Source organism: Oncorhynchus nerka, unplaced genomic scaffold (genome assembly GCF_034236695.1).
Source record: "Oncorhynchus nerka isolate Pitt River unplaced genomic scaffold, Oner_Uvic_2.0 unplaced_scaffold_1290, whole genome shotgun sequence".
Taxonomy (NCBI): Eukaryota; Metazoa; Chordata; class Actinopteri; order Salmoniformes; family Salmonidae; genus Oncorhynchus; species Oncorhynchus nerka.
Window position 1 is genome coordinate 122,379 of NW_027040055.1, and position 20,367 is coordinate 142,745.

At 42.6% G+C, this 20,367-nt stretch overlaps 1 protein-coding gene and 2 long non-coding RNA genes across 4 annotated transcripts; all 3 read left to right on the top strand.

Moving 5' to 3' along the window:
* The first annotated feature begins 272 nt into the window (after positions 1–272).
* Positions 273–2,813, top strand: LOC135568978 (uncharacterized). The gene is made up of 3 exons (XR_010462780.1): positions 273–356; positions 561–603; positions 2,458–2,813. It is a non-coding gene; the product is annotated as an uncharacterized LOC135568978 (long non-coding RNA).
* Positions 2,814–4,766: 1,953 nt separating this feature from the next.
* Positions 4,767–11,040, top strand: LOC135568976 (uncharacterized). Of its 2 annotated transcripts, XR_010462779.1 has the most exons (4): positions 4,767–7,010; positions 10,044–10,160; positions 10,442–10,526; positions 10,657–11,040. It is a non-coding gene; the product is annotated as an uncharacterized LOC135568976 (long non-coding RNA). The 2 variants fall into 2 exon arrangements; XR_010462778.1 differs by lacking the exons at positions 10,044–10,160; positions 10,442–10,526; positions 10,657–11,040 and adding an exon at positions 8,341–8,959.
* A 214-nt stretch (positions 11,041–11,254) lies between these two features.
* LOC135568975 (NLR family CARD domain-containing protein 3-like) lies at positions 11,255–16,706 on the top strand. The gene is made up of 5 exons (XM_065015755.1): positions 11,255–13,074; positions 13,359–13,532; positions 14,578–14,751; positions 15,721–15,767; positions 16,145–16,706. Exons 1-5 carry the CDS (start codon positions 11,672–11,674, stop codon positions 16,678–16,680), a joined length of 2,334 nt encoding a protein of 777 aa, XP_064871827.1. The 5' UTR covers positions 11,255–11,671; the 3' UTR covers positions 16,681–16,706.
* The last annotated feature ends 3,661 nt before the right edge of the window (positions 16,707–20,367 follow it).

The window sequence follows — 20,367 nt, forward strand, 5'->3', positions numbered from 1 at the left end:
ATGCTCCATGTTCTGCCCCTAACTCGCAAAAGTACGGAATGTGTTTGCAGGGCCGTGGTGGGATTTTTTCGGGAGATATCCTGTATGCAACACCCTGTATATTTGGTTTAGAGAACAATGGCTGTGAATTCAAACAACAGGAGGGGATGTGGAGACATTCTGTCTACAACCGGGGTGGGGGGCACCAGGCTCTGCTTAGAGATATCCCGGGTGGTCGGCACACACACACCCTTTGTGAACACACACACACCCTTTGTTTTTGAAACGCACACACACACACACACACACACACACACTTTTTTCTTGGTGACAGACCGGGGTGATGTCGGGAAAGGACATTTTCCTATCGTTAAAGGGTGAGATACATTTTTAAAACCAGTGATTTAATTCCAAAATATTTAGTACAAACTTTTTAAAGACGTGTTAGAATTAATGACCAAATTGTACTACTATTTAAACATGCATCATTAGTGTTTTATGTAAAAACATTAGAGGCCTACAGTTGTACCGCACACTCACGCACGCACCCTGATTTTCCGTGTCTTTTTTCTTCGTGACAGACCGGGGTGATGGATGGAAAGGACATTTTCCTGTCATTAAAGGGTGAGATATTGAGTATTCTATAATAATTTTAAGATCCATAAAGATTTGATGCAAAATAATGAAAGCATAATGTAGTTCAGATAGAGCACGATCAGCAGGGCAGGCGATAGAGTACACAACTGTATCAACGGCTTCAATTTCTGACAAAATAATATTATCATTGTATACAATATATCTGTTTATTAGACCTACCAACATATAACACAATATTGAGATACTAAAAAATGTATATGCAACGTGTGGACTGATGTAGACTATGTTGAAATAATCTAAATGAATGCAGCGACCACTGCAACCTGTGGACTGATCTAGACTATGTTGAAATAATCTAAATGAATGCAGCGACCACTGCAACCTGTGGACTGATCTAGACTATGTTGAAATAATCTAAATGAATGCAGCGACCACTGCAACCTGTGGACTGATCTAGACTATGTTGAAATAATCTAAATGAATGCAGCGACCACTGCAACCTGTGGACTGATCTAGACTATGTTGAAATAATGTAAATGAATGCAGCGACCACTGCAACCTGTAGACTGATCTAGACTATGTTGAAATAATCTAAATGAATGCAGCGACCACTGCAACCTGTGGACTGATCTAGACTATGTTGAAATAATCTAAATGAATGCAGCGACCACTGCAACCTGTGGACTGATCTAGACTATGTTGAAATAATCTAAATGAATGCAGCGACCACTGCAACCTGTGGACTGATCTAGACTATGTTGAAATAATGTAAATGAATGCAGCGACCACTGCAACCTGTGGACTGATCTAGACTATGTTGAAATAATGTAAATGAATGCAGCGACCACTGCAACCTGTGGACTGATCTAGACTATGTTGAAATAATGTAAATGAATGCAGCGACCACTGCAACCTGTGGACTGATCTAGACTATGTTGAAATAATGTAAATGAATGCAGCGACCACTGCAACCTGTGGACTGATCTAGACTATGTTGAAATAATCTAAATGAATGCAGCGACCACTGCAACCTGTGGACTGATCTAGACTATGTTGAAATAATCTAAATGAATGCAGCGACCACTGCAACCTATTTCAACATAGTCTAGATCAGTCCACAGGTTGCAGTGGTCGTTGCATTCATTTACATTATTTCAACATAGTCTAGATCAGTCCACAGGTTGCAGTGGTCGCTGCATTCATTTACATTATTTCAACATAGTCTAGATCAGTCTACAGGTTGCAGTGGTCGCTGCATTCATTTACATTATTTCAACATAGTCTAGATCAGTCCACAGGTTGCAGTGGTCGCTGCATTCATTTAGATTATTTCAACATAGTCTAGATCAGTCCACAGGTTGCAGTGGTCCCTGCATTCATTTACATTATTTCAACAGTGTCGGGGTTTGTACAGAGTTGGTTAAATCAGCTCTTTGCTCCCCCCTTACATGGGTAATAATCTCCAAGCTGCTCTAAGCGGTGATTTTTTTGGTGTCTCTAGGTTCATCTCTAGACTGTTGAATGAGGCCTGTTACAACTTTCTGACAAAACCTTTAAAGGTAGTTTGTGAAACCATTCAGTCGTGGATGTATGTAAAACATATTTAACACGTATTGCAGGTTACAGAAGCCTCCTGTTGTACTATGAATCGCCCCTCATCCCTGTTAGATCTTGATGTGTTGGTTCTCTATGTATGTACATGTTTATAATCCACATAGTGTGAATATTGTTTTCCATAACGTTAATAACTCCCCTAAACCCCCTCTTCCCCTATCGTTAAAGCGTGAGATACATTTTTAAAACCCGTGATTTAATTCAAAATATTTAGTACCTACATTTTAACACATGTTATAATTCCAAAATGTTTACTATTTCTTACAGATAAAGGGTCCGGTTAGCCCTGACCATTATCCGTTTCCAATTCACCAACTCAAAGACGCCCGCTCCATCATAACTCCGTAAGTTTTCCCTCCATGTGTAGATCAACCATCCTGCCTGTAAATCCTGGGTACATCATTAATGAATAAGATGTGTAGAAAACTGTTTAGCCATAGTTAAAGGCCTTTCATAAAGAGGCTGTCATGATTGCCTGTGCCACATGTTTAACACGTATTGCTTGTTACCGAATACTACTGTTGTACATTTAATATCCACTAGCAGATTTAGTCGCATTTGCACAAATTCTGTCATGTTACTGTGGTCTTTTTAAAAGTCAATAAATATGTGTGTAAAGTGTACATGTTTGTTTCACTGTAGATCTGTTTAAGACCTCCTAGAAACACCTAATTTCATCCCACAGCATTAATTAATAAACTGTGTAGAAGCTGTTTAGCCATAAGTAAAGGCCTTTCATAAAGTGGCTGTCATGATGAACCTGAATCTGAAATTACCTTTAGGATCTTTTCTTTGGGGTTCTAATCTCCCCAGGTGTGCAGGCCCTGCAAATCCTTAGGCTGGAGCCATCTGGAAGCTCTGTGCCTGTACATATAAAGAGAACTAAATAGGAAACTAGGCTGAGAAACATTATTTAGATGGCTGTTTAATTGTTGTTTAAAGCCTGAAATGGACACAATGCCCAAGGGACCTTGTTTCTAACACACACACACAACCACACACATTCCTGCTTCATAGATAACAACCATAAGGACAATCCAACTGGGGGTGGGGGACATATACGTTCAAACACTCAACCCCCCCAGTTCAACCAGGCCCCTAGACATCAATCACCATGACTACTTCAAAGGATGCCATATAGATATAAAATAACACACACCCTCTTAACACGTGACCACAGGAACAGGATGGCAGGGCCTTCGGCCCATATTTGGACATGCACACGTCATCATGACGCAGGGTCATAAATCAATTACTTTGACACGTGCCGTCTACTTTAATCTCACATGATATTTTGCCACGGACACGTTTGATTTCTCGATCGGAAGTGGTATTATTTCAAATGCAGAATAGGTATTTATTTAGTATTTACAGATGCTCAAAATAAGCCATTTGAAATACATTCTGACTGTGCTCGTCCTTCAGCTTCATGTGCCTGGTCTGAGGCTCACTACCGAGTTTGGAACTCAATAGTGAGTGTTACAACCGAGGACAGACGTGCTTCAGCCCTCAGCAGCCCCGTTCTGTGAGCTTGTGTGGCCTACCACTTTGCGCCTGAGCCGTTGTTTCTCCTAAATGTTTCAACTTCACAATAACAGCATTTACAGTTGACTGGGGAATCTCTAGCAGGGCAGAAATGTGATGAACTGACTTTGTGGAAAGGTGGCATCCTATGACTGTGCCACGTTGAAAGTCACTGAGATTTTCATTAAGGCCATTCTACTGCTAATGTTTGACTATGGAGACTGCATGGCTGTGTGCTCGATTTTATACACCTGTCATCAACAGGTGTGGCTGAAATAGCCAAATCCACAAATTTGAAGGGGTGTCCACATACTTAGTTTATATGTGTATATATATATATATATATATATATATATATATAATACAATTAAGTAACCTTTATTTAACTAGGCAAGTCAGTTAAGAAGAAATTATTTATTACAATGACTGTCTACCAGGGAACAGTGGGTTAACTGCCTTGTTCAGGGGAACAGTGGGTTAACTGCCTTGTTCTGGGGAACAGTGGGTTAACTGCTTTTTTCAGGGGCAGAACAACAGATGTTTACCTTGACAGCTCCTGTTACTGTCCCAACGCTAAAACCACTAGGTTACCTGCCGCACCAAAAGTGTAATATAGTGTAATAATATAGTGTAATATGCACATACATTTATTCTAACTAGACACAGACGCACATATCACGTCCACGTTGGTTTGCTAAACTCAAGCGCAGAAACACATTATCGGGTATAACGGTCGCCTCACGCCGAACTGCGCATGTGCAGGCCGTCAAACCAAAGACACTCCTTCGATATCAAGTCATTTTTGACTAAAATAATAACGTGCCAGTTTGTTACTTTCACGAAGTTGGAGTAATAACATGTTCAAATACTTAATACATTGGCTCAAATCTAGGTTTTGGCTTTAGATTTCGAGAAAATGTACAACTAAGGAATCATTTTACACTTCTAACTTCTCAAACCCCAAATCACGGCATCGGTCGACTTCCTACAGTCTTCTTCCCAGCGGTCCCGGTAGACTCGGGATGTTGCGTCTGGGTTTAGGAATTCTGGGAATGTCATTTCCTCATGAAGTTGAAAGTAAATTTGCAGGCGAATGCACTTACAAAATGGATGTTGAAACTGTGGCGCACATTTCTCGGCAACATTAGAAGTCTGGTAAAAGTATTGATTTGAAGGAAAGACGAGCAGATTCTGGTAAGTCTAGAGGCAAGATACAACTATTATAAAGTTAGGTCGTCATCAGACATTAAATAGTCAAGATTAGGTTTGATCTATGATCACTGATCATCATGTGTGTAGTGGGAGGGAGAACTTTCACTTTGAGAATACACGAAGAAAATATTCTGATCAATTCTAAATAAATTATATTTAATTACCAGGTGAATGGTAACGTCACTGTTACAAAAAATATACATGTCTAGAAAGATTTTAGGACGATTAGCTGAAGCTGAATAGTAAAAAAAATTGTAGGATGGATTTTATCCATCTTCTAAAACAGGGCTCTCCGATCCTGTTCCTGGAGAGATACCATCCTGTAGGTTTTCATTACTATTCAAAACTAGTCACCTGATTAAAATAATGAGTTGGTTTATAAGATAAAATCATGCTATTTACAACTGGGATTGCGGTGAAACCCTACCGGAGGGTAACGCCCCAGGAACAGGATTGGAGAGACCTGTAATGATAGACTATTCAATAGAATACATATGTCGATACAAACTTTGATTGAAGAAATGATGACGTCATTTACATAGTTTGCTGTGCTCCCTCACCTAAAAAAATACATCACTGCTTATCATGTCGACCGACCCGATGGCCTCCGTTGAAAATGTTGTAAAAAATATCAGACCTAGGCTATATTCTCTGTCCTGCTACTGGTAGGACTATAACATAATGTGAACTGACCTGAACAGGTTTAGGTTGGTCATCTATGATATGTAGGTTATATACAGTACATTCTCTGTCCTGCTACTGGTAGGCCTGTAACATTATGTGAACTGACCTGAACAGGTTTAGACTAGTCATCTATGATATGTAGGTATTATACAGTACATTCTCTGTCCTGCTACTGGTAGGACTATAACATTATGTGAACTGACCTGAACAGGTTTAGACTGGTCATCTATGATATGTAGGTTATATACAGTACATTCTCTGTCCTGCTACTGGTAGGACTATAACATTATGTGAACTGACCTGAACAGGTTTAGACTGATCATCTATGATATGTAGGCTATAGCTGAGGTATAGACCTCGATCTGCATATCACTAACAAACTGCTATTATACATTATAACCTAGTCTACTTTACATAATATAACATCTATATATCACTAACAACCCACTACTATACATTATAACCTAGTCTATTTTACATAATATAACATATCACTAACAAACCACTACTATACATTATAACCTAGTCTACTTTACATAATATAAAATCTCTTACTTGTTGCAAATAAACTTTCTGAATGGATCAATGATTTCCCCTCAGATCAATCATGTCAGTTTTATCCCTTCTGTCTACATTCTTAGATACCTTTAGAAAATAACAGATTAAAAGACAATACAAAGCCACTTTTAATGAATAAAAATAAGTGTGAGACATGACCTTGTGTTGCTGTACTGTCTATAACTACCTTAACAAACAGTGACTTATTATTATTATTATTATTATTATTATTGTTACTGTACTGTCTATAACGACAATATATATAAAGGGATATAAAGACAATAAATATCCTACTGTTAGTGAATACAAATAAGTGTGAGACATGGCCTTGTGTTGCTGCACTGTCTATAACTACCTTAACAGACAGTAACTTATTATTATTATTGACAGTTACCATGGAGATGAAATGTCACAACTACATGTTCATGTGATGCATTAAATCACCTGACTGTTTCTATGTATGTTAGTAAATGTTTTATTTCTCGAAGAGATAATGAATACATGAGAACAAGAATTAGTTGTCACTGTGTTAATCACAACCAACATGCTGGATCTCTGTTTAAGGGTCAGTGCTCTAAAATGAGTCTCTCCGGGAAGAGAGAGGAGGGGGGCCCTGCCTCTAAAATGAGTCTCTCTGGGGAGAGAGAGGAGGGGGGCCCTGCCTCTAAAATGAGTCTCTCTGGGGAGAGAGAGGAGGGGGGCCCTGCCTCTAAAATGAGTCTCTCTGGGGAGAGAGAGGAGGGGGGCCCTGCCTCTAAAATTCATCTCTCTGGGGAGAGAGAGGAGGGGGGCCCTGCCTCTAAAATTCATCTCTCTGAGGGACATGACACCAAAGATAAGAGGTAAGATGATAATTTAATGAATAATTTATAAAGTTTATTTCCAAAATAAATAGCTATCTTAAGATGAATGCACTTACTGTAAATCACTCTGGATAAGAGCATCTGCTAAATCAGGGGTTCTCAATCCGGGGTCTGTGGAGGTACTGCAGGGGTTCTCAATCTGGGGTCTGTGGAGGTACTGCAGGGGTTCTCAATCCGGGTCTGTGGAGGTACTGCAGGGTTCTCAATCCGGGGTCTGTGGAGGTACTGCAGGGGTTCTCAATCCGGGGTCTAGGGAGGTACTGCAGGGGTTCTCAATCCGGGGTCTGTGGAGGTACTGCAGGGGTTCTCAATCCGGGTCTGTGGAGGTACTGCAGGGGTTCTCAATCCGGGGTCTGTGGAGGTACTGCAGGGGTTCTCAATCCGGGGTCTGTGGAGGTACTGCAGGGGTTCTCAATCCGGGGTCTGGGAGGTACTGCAGGGGTTCTCAATCCGGGGTCTGTGGAGGTACTGCAGGGGTTCTCAATCCGGGGTCTGTGGAGGTACTGCAGGGGTTCTCAATCCGGGGTCTGTGGAGGTACTGCAGGGGTTCTCAATCCGGGGTCTGTGGAGGTACTGCAGGGTTCTCAATCCGGGGTCTGTGGAGGTACTGCAGGGGTTCTCAATCCGGGGTCTGTGGAGGTACTGCAGGGGTTCTCAATCCGGGGTCTGGGGAGGTACTGCAGGGTTCCAATCCGGCACCTGACTGTACTCAATGCAATGTCAGACATTTGATAGATTTTTACATGACACAACCACTTTGCCTTCTCTTAATTATTGACTAATATAATGGAATGCATATTTTAACCAATTGTGATGGTTGTTACCAGCAGAATATTGACAATATAACTGTTACATCAACACTCTCTTCACACCCGTTTAACAACTCTAAATATCTTTGGCATAGTAGGCATCAAGTCCCTTGCCAATAATGTTGCCTACAACGTTGCATACAATGTTCATTTTCATTGAACACATATTACACCCTAGACGCCTTCAACTGCCCAATTTATATCCATCCCCAATTTAGGATTATTATTTAACAACATGATGTTGTGCTCCAAAGGGAGAACTTGAAATAACATGATGTAGATAATTAAATCATCAAAAGAAAAACGTGTTTAGAAAACAAGGTTCCTTATAAAAAGGCTTCTATCACTTCCTTAAAATATGAAATCAATAAAAGTTATATATATTTTGGGGTTCAGTGAAGAAGAACCTCTAGAGTTCTGATCAACAAAAGGTTCATGTTTTGAGGATGTGAACCCAGAAGCCATCCAGTGGTCAGATCAATTCCACCTGTTTTTTCCAGCGCCCGGCCCGGGATTCGAACCAGCCACCCTTCGGTCACAGCTCCAACTCCAACCTGAGTTAATCTTCAGAAATAAGCATGAGTTAATCTGCCAAAATGAAGACAAAATGCTTTGCATACATGGTATCACTTGTTATGCATAATTATCATACATAACTCATCGCCAAAAGCACAAGACATACTGTTGCATGTAGGTCTATATTATTTATGGGTTGATCACATAGAAATATAAAAACATTATTTTTAACTACTGCAATGCAATTACATGTGGCTCAGGAACCACTGACTCACTGCATGATTCTATAGTATTATCAAGACACCTGCTGTTAACTCTTAACTACTTAGGACAGCTCACGAGGTGTCCTAAATATCTACTGACTAGGTGGGTAGGTAATTTAGGCAATGGGTAGGTAACTAGGTCATTTATACCCATAAGTGTAAAATGTCTTTATTCTCAGCACTTATACGACCAATTTTCTACTCAGACACTTTGGCCATATGGACCCAGATCTCAACATATTGTCATAAAAAAACTGAATGTTTGATCTCAAAATGTTGTTATAATTTTGTAAAAATGTTTGTTAAACATAATAATAAAAAATGAATATTACTAATGTAACCCACTGTAAAGACTGGGTTTAGGTTATTGTGTTGCACTGCTCATGTCCGCGTTCTGGAACTGTCCGCGTCCCCGTACAGAACTGTCCGCGTCCACGTTCGGTGTGGATATTGTCCGGTTACGCGCAGAGTGGACTGAGGTGATCTTGGGGAATAACGACAGAGTTTGTTTTAGTGTTGAGACACCGAAGTTTATTGTTCAATTTGCTTTTTTCTTTACGGTGAGGGACATTATGAGTGTAGCCAGATCCTTTTCAATCTCTATCCTTGTTTCATTTTGTGGTTCACCATCGAGACGAGGGACAGACGAACGACCTGCTAACTAACCAAGCTAGTCGGTACAGCTCGGTAAGCTAGCTAGCTACTCTACCAGCAGCATCCTAGTTATCCTAGCTAGTCGGTACAGCTCGGTAAGCTAGCTAGCTACTCTACCAGCAGCATCCTAGTTATCCTAGCTAGTCGGTACAGCTCGGTAAGCTAGCTTGCTACTCTACCAGCAGCATCCTAGTTATCCTAGCTAGTCGGTACAGCTCGGTAATCTAGCTAGCTACTCTACCAGCAGCATCCTAGTTACCATAGCTACCACTACATCGTCACCGGCTCCCCGGTTGTTTCTTTAGTGTTTAAACCCTCTGTGTCCAAGGACCTTACTTTTGAATATTATTTTCAGGACGCCTCAATAGCAGGTATTGAACACCGGGTAAATAATCACTAGTCAGAACTTCAACCTCAGTATACATTCATTATAAAAAATATATTTAATATCTGATATTGTGAGTAAACAACCTCGAGAGTGCGTCTTCCAGCCCTCCAATAAATTACATCATTCAACCCTCCCGGTTAGTAAATTTACCTCAACATGCCCCCGGAGAAGGCAGAGTAACGACACCAGCCTTTTAGCGGGGCTGACAGACTGACTACAACGCTCGCGTCGATAAATTAATCTCGTCATTAAAAATGACACACTGCTCGCGCGCGCCAACGACCGTCTAGAAGTCAGTTCTATTTGTGAAACTCTTCTTATGTTTCCCCATCTGAGCTCAGAGTAGATGAGAGATGTAATGTTTGTCTCTGTTGTGTTGAAGTCCAATCAAGCAGGAGAGACCAGCCTCCCCTGTTCCCAGCTGTGTGTCCATGAAGAGTGACTGGTCTATGGATCAACCTATAAACTTTAGAGAGGGAGACTTTTCTACTGAACAAAGGTAAGAAGAACTCATGGGTCCTGGTCAGTGAGTTAAACAACACTGTCTCTAGTCATTTCTCCTCTCCCATTTTCCCATTTATTGTTGTTGTTTTCATAATCCATAGGCTAATCCTTTTGTCCATTTTCATAGTCCTAAAACAATATTAAACAAACACAACATTCCCTCCCTGTGTGTGTGTGTGTGTGTGTGTGTGTGTGTGTGTGTGTGTGTGTGTGTGTGTGTGTGTGTGTGTGTGTACTCCCTGGATGAGGAGATGTAATCTCATGTTTTGTCCACAGAAACCAACAGGAGAGATCAGAGTCAGAGATTCTCAGTGGTCAGTCTTCCCAGAGTCATCAAACAGACCTGGACTCCATATTCAGTGTATGTGGTCCTGTTATGTACATTTGTTTTTGTTTACCTCAAGTAAAGTTGATCTGTCAATCATTCATTAATGTGTTGATGAGAAAGCATTTTATTCTCTTGCTTAACTTATTTACTTGATTTATTTCAGTTGCTTGAAGAGAAAATTATGACATTTGTGAAGAACGAGCTGAAGATGTTCAAGAGGATTCTTAGTCCAGAACTCCCAGAAGGCTTTGAGAGTCAGAAGCAGGATAAGGAAGTGGTGGATGCTGAAGATGAGAAGCAGGAGAGCAGTGCCAGAGAGGGGGCTCTGAAGATCACACTGCACATCCTGAGGAAAATGAACCAGAAGGAGCTTGCTGACACACTGGAGAAATGTAAGATCTGTCTGCCTCATGTTGAATGGTGTTTTATAACATTTAAAAGCTGTAGCTAAAGTACAGCTAAAGTAGCTGTGTAACTCAATGATATTGTAGCAGCCTTAACACAACACCTAGTGACCTCATCAAGTAGCAGCAGGGATGTGTTGTGGTGATTCATTTAGAGAGAGAACATTAATAATACCATCAATAATACCAATAATAATATAATCAGTCACACCAGTCTGTAATGCATTATGAATACATTTACACATTTATACAGTCAGTTAAGAGAATACATTATTATAATTTACAACTTTATAACAGTCCTACAATACTGTAGGTATTAAAACAGACATAATATTAATATCCTCTGTGTTATTTCTATATTCAGATGAGCTCGCTGTGATTTGCCAACGTGAACTCAAATCTAATCTAAAGAAGAAGTTTCAATGTGTATTTGAGGGGATCGCTAAACAAGGAAACCCAACACTTCTCAATAAGATCTACACAGAGCTCTACATCACAGAGGGTGGAACAGGAGAGGTCAATAATGAACATGAGCTGAGACAGATTGAGACAACAACCAGGAAACAAGCAAGACCAGAGACTGCAATCAAATGTAATGACATCTTCAAACCCTTAACTGGACAAGACAAACCTATCAGAACTGTGCTGACAAAGGGAGTCGCTGGCATTGGAAAAACAGTCTCTGTGCAGAAGTTCATTCTGGACTGGGCTGAAGGAAAAGCAAATCAGGATGTCCAATTTGTATTTTCATTCCCTTTTCGGGAGCTGAATTTGATGAAAGGGGACAATCACACTTTCATTGAACTTCTCAATCACTTCTCAGTGGAAACCAAACAATCAAGAATCTCCATCTACAACAAGTACAAAGTTCTGTTCATCTTTGATGGTCTGGATGAGTGCCGACTGCCCCTAGACTTCAAGAATAACAAGATCTGTTGTGACGTCACAGAGTCAACCTCAGTGGATGTTCTGCTGACAAATCTCATCAAGGGAAATCTGCTCCCCTCTGCTCTCCTCTGGATAACTACCCGACCTGCAGCAGCCAATAAGATCCCTTCAGGGTGTGTTGACCAGGTGACAGAGGTACGAGGGTTCAATGACCCACAGAAGGAGGAGTACTTCAGGAAGAGATTCAGTGATGAGGACCTGGCCAGCAGAATCATCTCACACATAAAGACATCAAGGAGCCTCCACATCATGTGCCACATTCCAGTCTTCTGTTGGATTTCTGCAACAGTCCTTGAACACATGCTGAAACATAAGATAGAAGAGATGCCCAAGACTCTGACTGAGATGTACACACACCTTGTGGAGTTTCATACCAAACAGAAGAATGAAAAGTATCTTGGGAAAGAAGAGACAGGTCCACACTGGAATAAAGAGAGCATTCTGTCACTGGGAAAACTGGCTTTTCAACAGCTTGTGAATGGTAATCTGATTTTCTATGAAGAAGACCTGAAAGAGGCTGGAATTGATGTCAATGAAGCCTCAGTGTACTCAGGATTGTGCACACAGCTCTTTAAAGAGGAATGTGGGCTGTACCAGGACAAGGTGTACTGCTTTGTTCATCTGAGCATTCAGGAGTTTCTGGCTGCTGTATATGTGTTCCTCTCATTCATCAACAACAATGAGAATCTAATGGCCAAACTGAAAACAACGTCCAGGAACTTTTTCTTGAGGATCAAACAAAGGCGTAAAGTTACTGTCTACAAGCCTGAAGTTACTGTCTACAAGAGTGCTGTGGATAAAGCCTTACAAAGTGAGACAGGAAACCTGGACCTTTTCCTCCGCTTCCTTCTGGGCCTCTCACTGGAGTCCAATCAGAAGCACTTACGAGGTCTACTGACAAAGACCAGAAGCAGCTCACAGAGCCATGAAGAAACAGTCGAGTACATCAAGGAGAAGATCAGGGAGAATCCCTCTCCAGAGAGGAGCATCAATCTGTTCCACTGTCTGAATGAACTGAATGACCATTCTCTAGTGGAGGAGATCCAAAGCTTCCTGAACTCAGGAAGTCTCTCAAAACCCAACCTGTCACCTGCACAGTGGTCAGCTCTGGTCTTTGTGTTGCTGACTTCAGAAAAGGAGCTGGATGTGTTTGACCTGAAGAAATACTCCAGATCAGAGGAAGGTCTTCTGAGGCTGCTGCCAGTGGTCAAAGCCTCCAGAGCTGCTCTGTGAGTAAATAAAATGACATATCAGAACTAATCATCAGGAAGAAATATTCAGTTTAGAGAAAAATCTGTATTATAATATGTATATAATATTATATTGAATAACATACTGAATAAATTCATTGATTTTCACATTAGTATAACAATATGACCATACAATTCTAGGAGACGGAAGATGAATCTATATGTTGTTTGAGAGAATAAACCAAATGCATCTACCATTGTCCTTCTACACTACTCATTAAATCAACAGTGTGTTTGTGAAGTCATGATGATCTCTTTGTCAGGCTGTCAGGCTGTGGAGTCACAGAGGAAGGCTGTGCTTCTCTGGTCTCAGCTCTGAGGTCAAACCCCTCACACCTGAGAGAGCTGGATCTGAGTAACAATGACCTGAAGGATTCAGGAGTGAAACTGCTCTCTGCTGGACTGGGGAATCCCCACTGTAAACTGGAGACTCTGAGGTCAGTATTCCTGTAGTTGGTCAACAAGTGATAAATATATATATAGATATAATGTTTCATATTAGGTGACAGTACAGAATGTCACCTTTTATTTGAGGTTGATGGTGAGAGGTTAGTATGTTTTGTTGTAGTCTCTGTTATTGGTAATGGTGAGAGGTTAGCATGTTGTGTTGTATCCTCTGTTATTGGTAATGGTGAGAGGTTAGCATGTTTTGTTGTAGCCTCTGTTATTGGTAATGGTGAGAGGTTAGCATGTTTTGTTGTAGCCTCTGTTATTGGTAATGGTGAGAGGTTAGCATGTTGTGTTGTATCCTCTGTTATTGGTAATGGTGAGAGGTTAGCATGTTTTGTTGTACCCTCTGTTATTGGTAATGGTGAGAGGTTAGCATGTTTTGTTGTAACCTCTGTTATTTTTAATGGTGAGAGGTTGACTAATTTAATACACTAATACACTAACATTTACATAAATGAATGAATGAATGAATAGTAAATGTGTCATTTCTTCAAATGGGGGGACTAGATACATAAAGTGTTTTCATTTCAAAACGTGAAACAGAAATGTATTAAAATACCCTCAAATAAAAGGTGACATTATATATACTGTCACCTCATATGAAACATTTGATCTGAAATCCAAAATGTTGGAGTATGGAGACACATTTAAAATGTTAGCTTCACTGTCTAAATAGATATGGTGTGGACTGTATACTCAATACAATCTAAATCTGATACCTCACTGTCTAAATAGATATGATGTGGACTGTATACTCAATACAATCTAAATCTGATACCTCACTGTCTGTCTTTTGACTGATACTGCTTTTTAACTCTGGTCAGTCTTCTCAAATATTTGTACTATACATGTTTCTATCTGCAGGCAATACTTTGATCATTTGTCATTTTTTATGATGATACACTATTTTACGAATAGATATGGAAGGTTTCAGGACACTGATATATCTGAATATGTTGAAAACATTTACTGCCACTATTTTCACCACCAAAGAATAGCAGTGTGGTTTTAATATGATTTGACTCTTTGCAGGCTGTCAGGCTGTCTAGTCACAGAGGAAGGCTGTGCTTCTCTGGTCTCAGCTCTGAGGTCAAACCCCTCACACCTGAGAGAGCTGGACCTGAGCTACAATCACCCAGGAGACTCAGGAGTCAGACTGCTCTCTGCTGGACTGGAGGATCCACACTGCAGACTGGAGAAACTCAAGTATGTAGAGGGTTTATGTCAATGTTCATATCAGACATGTTTGCTGAGTGTGTGTATCTCCAGTGTGTTTGTGTGTGTGTGTGCGGCCAGTGTGTGTGTGTGTGTGTGTGTGGCCAGTGTGTGTGTGTGTGTGTATCTCCAGTGTGTGTGTGTGTGTGTCACCAGTGTGTGTGTGTTTTTGTCTCCAGTGTGTGTTTTTGTCTCAGTGTGTGTGTGTCACCAGTGTGTGTGTGTCTCCAGTGTGTGTCACCAGTGTGTGTGTGTCACCAGTGTGTGTTTGTGTCTGTGTGTGTGTGTGTGTGTCTCCACACGCTAGACACACACACACACACACACACACTGGACAAACACACACACAGTACACACACACACACACACACACACACACAAACAAGCACTGGACACACACACACACAGGACAAACACACACGCTGGACTCACACACACACACACAGTACACACACACACACCAACAAGCACTGGACACACACACACTGGACACACACACACACAGACACACTGGACACACACACTGGACACACACACACAGTACACACACACAGTACACACACAAACACACACACACACACATATACAAGCACTGGACACACACACTGGACACACACACACTGGACACACACACACACTGGACTCACACACTGGACGCACACACACACTGGACGCACACACACTGGACACACACAGACACACACTGGACACAAACACACACGCACACACACATACGTACACACATACACACACACACACACACACACACACACACACACACACACACACGCTAGACACATACACACATAAAAACAAACAATTCATGCTTGATATATGAAAGTTGTGTGTGTGTCGTGTGTGTGTGTGTCGTGTGTGTGTGTGTCCTGTGTGTGTGTGTGTGTGTGTGTGAGTTCATGTGTATCCCTCAATGACTGTCTGTTCTTCTGCTTACCGCTACAGTGTGGAACATGGTGGAGAGAACAGAATGAAACCTGGGCTTAGAAAATGTGAGTGTTGACTGCTGTGAAGAATATGACTAAGAATAAGTCTTAATTCAAGTTAAGTCAAAGTCAAAGACCACCATCATTACTGACTTGGTCATATTAAATATCAGCTGTAGTTCTACAGAAGCAGAAATCAGGGACACCAAAGTTTACAAAGAGTTAATTTGACTGTGTGTGTGTGTGTGTGTAATTAATGGGAATAAGTGTGTTTTATATTACCATACAGTATAACATATGATCATTCAACAAGTCTCAACTTACCTTAACTTCTCCTTTTGATACCTAGAAACATCTACATTAAATGAATTAGTGAAAAGTGAGTTAACATTCTAATGTGAATGATGATGATTTCTAATATTGTGTCTGGTTTCATCCATCAGATGTCTGTGATCTCACACTGGACCTAAACACAGTAAACAGACACCTCTCTCTGTCTGAGGAGAACAGAAAGGTGACATGGAGGAGAGAGGAGCAGCCGTATCCTGATCACCCAGAGAGATTTGAGAACTGGGGACAGGTGCTGTGTAGAGAGGGTCTGACTGGGCGCTGTTACTGGGAGGTAGAGTGGAGTGGGAGAATGGGGGCTGTTATAGGAGTGACATATAAAGGAATCAGCAGGAGAGGAAGGGGTGATGACTGTTGTCTTGGATACAATGACAAGTCCTGGAGTCTGTTCTGCTCTGACAACAGTTACACTGCCAGGCACAATAATAATCCCACTACCATAGACGTCCCCTCCTCCAGCTCCCACAGAGTAGGAGTGTATCTGGACTGGCCAGCCGGCACTCTGTCCTTCTATAGAGCCTCCTCTGACACACTGACCCACCTGATCACATTCACCTCCACATTCACTGAGCCCCTCTATCCAGGGTTTGGGGTTTATGATGTTGACTCCTCAGTATCTCTGTGTCAGTGATACACACACACACCTGGACACACACACACACAGGTGTGTGTGTGTGTCAGACACACACACACTGGAGGCACACAATACACAACCTGACACACACACACACAGGACACACACACACAGGACACACACACAGGACACACACAGGACACACACACAGGACACACACACACAGGACACACACACAGGACACACACAGGACACACACACAGGACACACACACACAGGACACACACACACACAGGACACACACACACACAGGACACACACACACACAGGACACACACACACACACACACAGGACACACACACACACAGGACACACACACACACACACACACACACACAGGACACACACACACACACAGGACACACACACACACTGGACACACACACACACACACTGGACACACACACACACTGGACACACACACACTCTGGACACACACACAATGGTCACACACACACACTGGACACACACACACACTGGACACACACACACACTGGACACACACACACACACTGGACACACACACACACACTGGACACACACACACACACTGGACACACACACACACTGGACACACACACACTGGACACACACACACAGTGGACACACACACACACACACACACACACTGGACACACACACACTCTGGACACACACACACACACACTGGACACACACACACACACTGGACACACACACACTGGACAAATACACACACACACACACACTGGACACACACACACTGGACACACACACTCTGGACACACATACACTCTGGACACACACACACTCTGGACACACACACACTCTGGACACACACACACACTCTGGACACACACACACACTCTGGACACACACACACACTCTGGACACACACACACAGACAGGACACACACACACAGACAGGACACACACACACACACTGGACACACACACACACACTGGACACACACACTCTGGACACACACATACTCTGGACACACACACACACACTGGACAAATACACACACACACAGGACACACACACAGGACACACACACACACTGGACACACACACACACACTGGACACACACACACACACTGGGGACACACACACACTGGACACACACACACACACTGGACAAACACACACACTCACACACACTGGACAAATACACACACACACACACACACACTGGACACACACACACACTGGACACACACACACACACTGGACACACACACTGGACACACACATTCTACACACACACACACACTGGACACACACACACTCTGGACACACACACATTCTGGACACACACACACTCTGGACACACACACACACACATTCTGGACACACACACACTGGACACACACACACACACACACACACTCTGGACACACACACACACTGGACACACACACACACTCTGGACACACACACTCTGGACACACACACACACATTCTGGACACACACACACTCTGGACACACACACTGGACAAACACACACACAGGACACACACATACACACTGGACACACACACACTCTGGACACACACACACACAGGACACACACACACACAGGACACACACACACACAGGACACACACATACACAGGACACACACACACACTCTGGACACACACACACTCTGGACACACACACACACAGGACTGGACACACACACACACACAGGACACACACACACACAGGACACACACACACACAGGACACACATACACAGGACACACACACACACTGGACACACACACACACACTCTGGACACACACACACTGGACACACACACACACTGGACACACACACACACTGGACACACACACACACTCTGGACACACACACACTCTGGACACACACACACTGGACACACACACACACACACTGGACACACACACACACACACACACACACTGGACACACACTCACACTGGACACACACACACACTGGACACACACACACACTGGACACACACACATTCTGGACACACACACACTCGACACACTGGACACACACACTCTGGACACACGCACACACACTGGACACACACACACTCTGGACACACACACACACACACACTGGACACACACACACACACACACACACACACACACACACACACTGGACACACACACATTCTGGACACACACACACTCAACACACTGGACACACACACTATGGACACACACACACACTGGACACACACACACTGGACACACTGGACACACACACACACACACACACACTCTGGACACACACACACTCTGGACACACACACACACACACACTCTGGACACACACACACACACACACTCTGGACACACACACACACACACACTCTGGACACACACACACACTCTAGACACACACACACACTCTGGACACACACACACACTCTGGACACACACACACACTCTGGACACACACACACACTCTGGACACACACACACTCTGGACACACACACACACACACTCTGGACACACACACACACTCTGGATACACACACACTCTGGACACACACACACTCTAGACACACACACACATTCTGGACACACACACACACACATGCGCGTCTTTCTATAGTTGTGAGGACCTCTTACAACAACACTGTTAAAATACCATGTAATCATGTGTTGTCTTTTATGTTGAAAAACAAATTATATAATTATATCTGGACATACGCTCCATAGTTGTACAAGTATACAAGGATATATTGTACTTTTCATAATAAAACATACTTGAAACAAGAAAAGGCTGTTAATTGTGAAAACAGTTTGTTTATTGATTTTACGTTTCCTCTGTCAGGTTGATGTTAACCTGCGACTGGTTGAAACATGAAACAAATATGAAATGAAATACAAAACAATTAAATATGTGGAATAGAATTAAACAAATTGTACAACAGAGTGATGTAATGCAGGGTTACTATAGCAACAGAGTGTTGTAATGCAGGGTTACTATAGCAACATAGTGTTGTAATGCAGGGTTACTATAGCAACAGAGTGTTGTGATGCAGGGTTACTATAGCAACAGAGTTGTAATGCAGGGTCACTATAGCAACAGAGTTCTCACTGCTCTCTTCTCTGCTCTCTTCTGCTTGCTCTGCTCTGCCCTCTCTCTCTCTGCTCTCTCTGTCTCTGCTCTCTACTTCTCTCTCTGCTTCTCTGCCATCTCTCTCTCTGTTCTCTGCTCTCTCCCTCTGCTCTCTCTGCTCTGCTCTCTCTGTTCTCTGCTCTCTCTCTGCTCTCTTCTGCTGCTCTCTCTCTTTCTCTGCTCTCTGCTCTCTTGCTCTCTGCTCTCTCTCTCTGCTATCTCACTCTTTGCTCTCTCACTCTTTCTTTGCTTTCTCAGCCTGCTGCTCTCTCTGCTCCTCTCCCACACACTCTGCTCTCTCTCTCTCCCACACACTCTGCTCTCTCTGCTCTCTCTCTCCCACACACTCTGCTCTCTCTCTCTCCCCACACGCTGCTCTCTCTCTGCTCTCTCTCTCTCTCTCTCTCTCCCACACACTCTAATCTCTCTCTCTGCTCTCTCTCTCCCACACTCTGCTCTCTCTCTCCCACACTTTCTTCTCTCTCTCTCTCACACTTTCTTCTCTCTATCTCTCACTTTCTCTATCGTAACAGTGGTGCAGTTTGGACAATCACCACTTGATGGCAGTGTTAAACCAGAAGTGATGAATG

Excerpts from the sequence above, each read along its gene's own strand:
- LOC135568975 (XM_065015755.1), top strand. The coding sequence starts at position 11,672 with ATGAAAGGGGACAATCACACTTTCATTGAACTTCTCAATCACTTCTCA. Across the intron at positions 13,533-14,577 it reads TGTAAACTGGAGACTCTGAG|GCTGTCAGGCTGTCTAGTCA; the intron begins GTCAGTATTCCT and ends GACTCTTTGCAG. Across the intron at positions 15,768-16,144 it reads GAAACCTGGGCTTAGAAAAT|ATGTCTGTGATCTCACACTG; the intron begins GTGAGTGTTGAC and ends TTCATCCATCAG.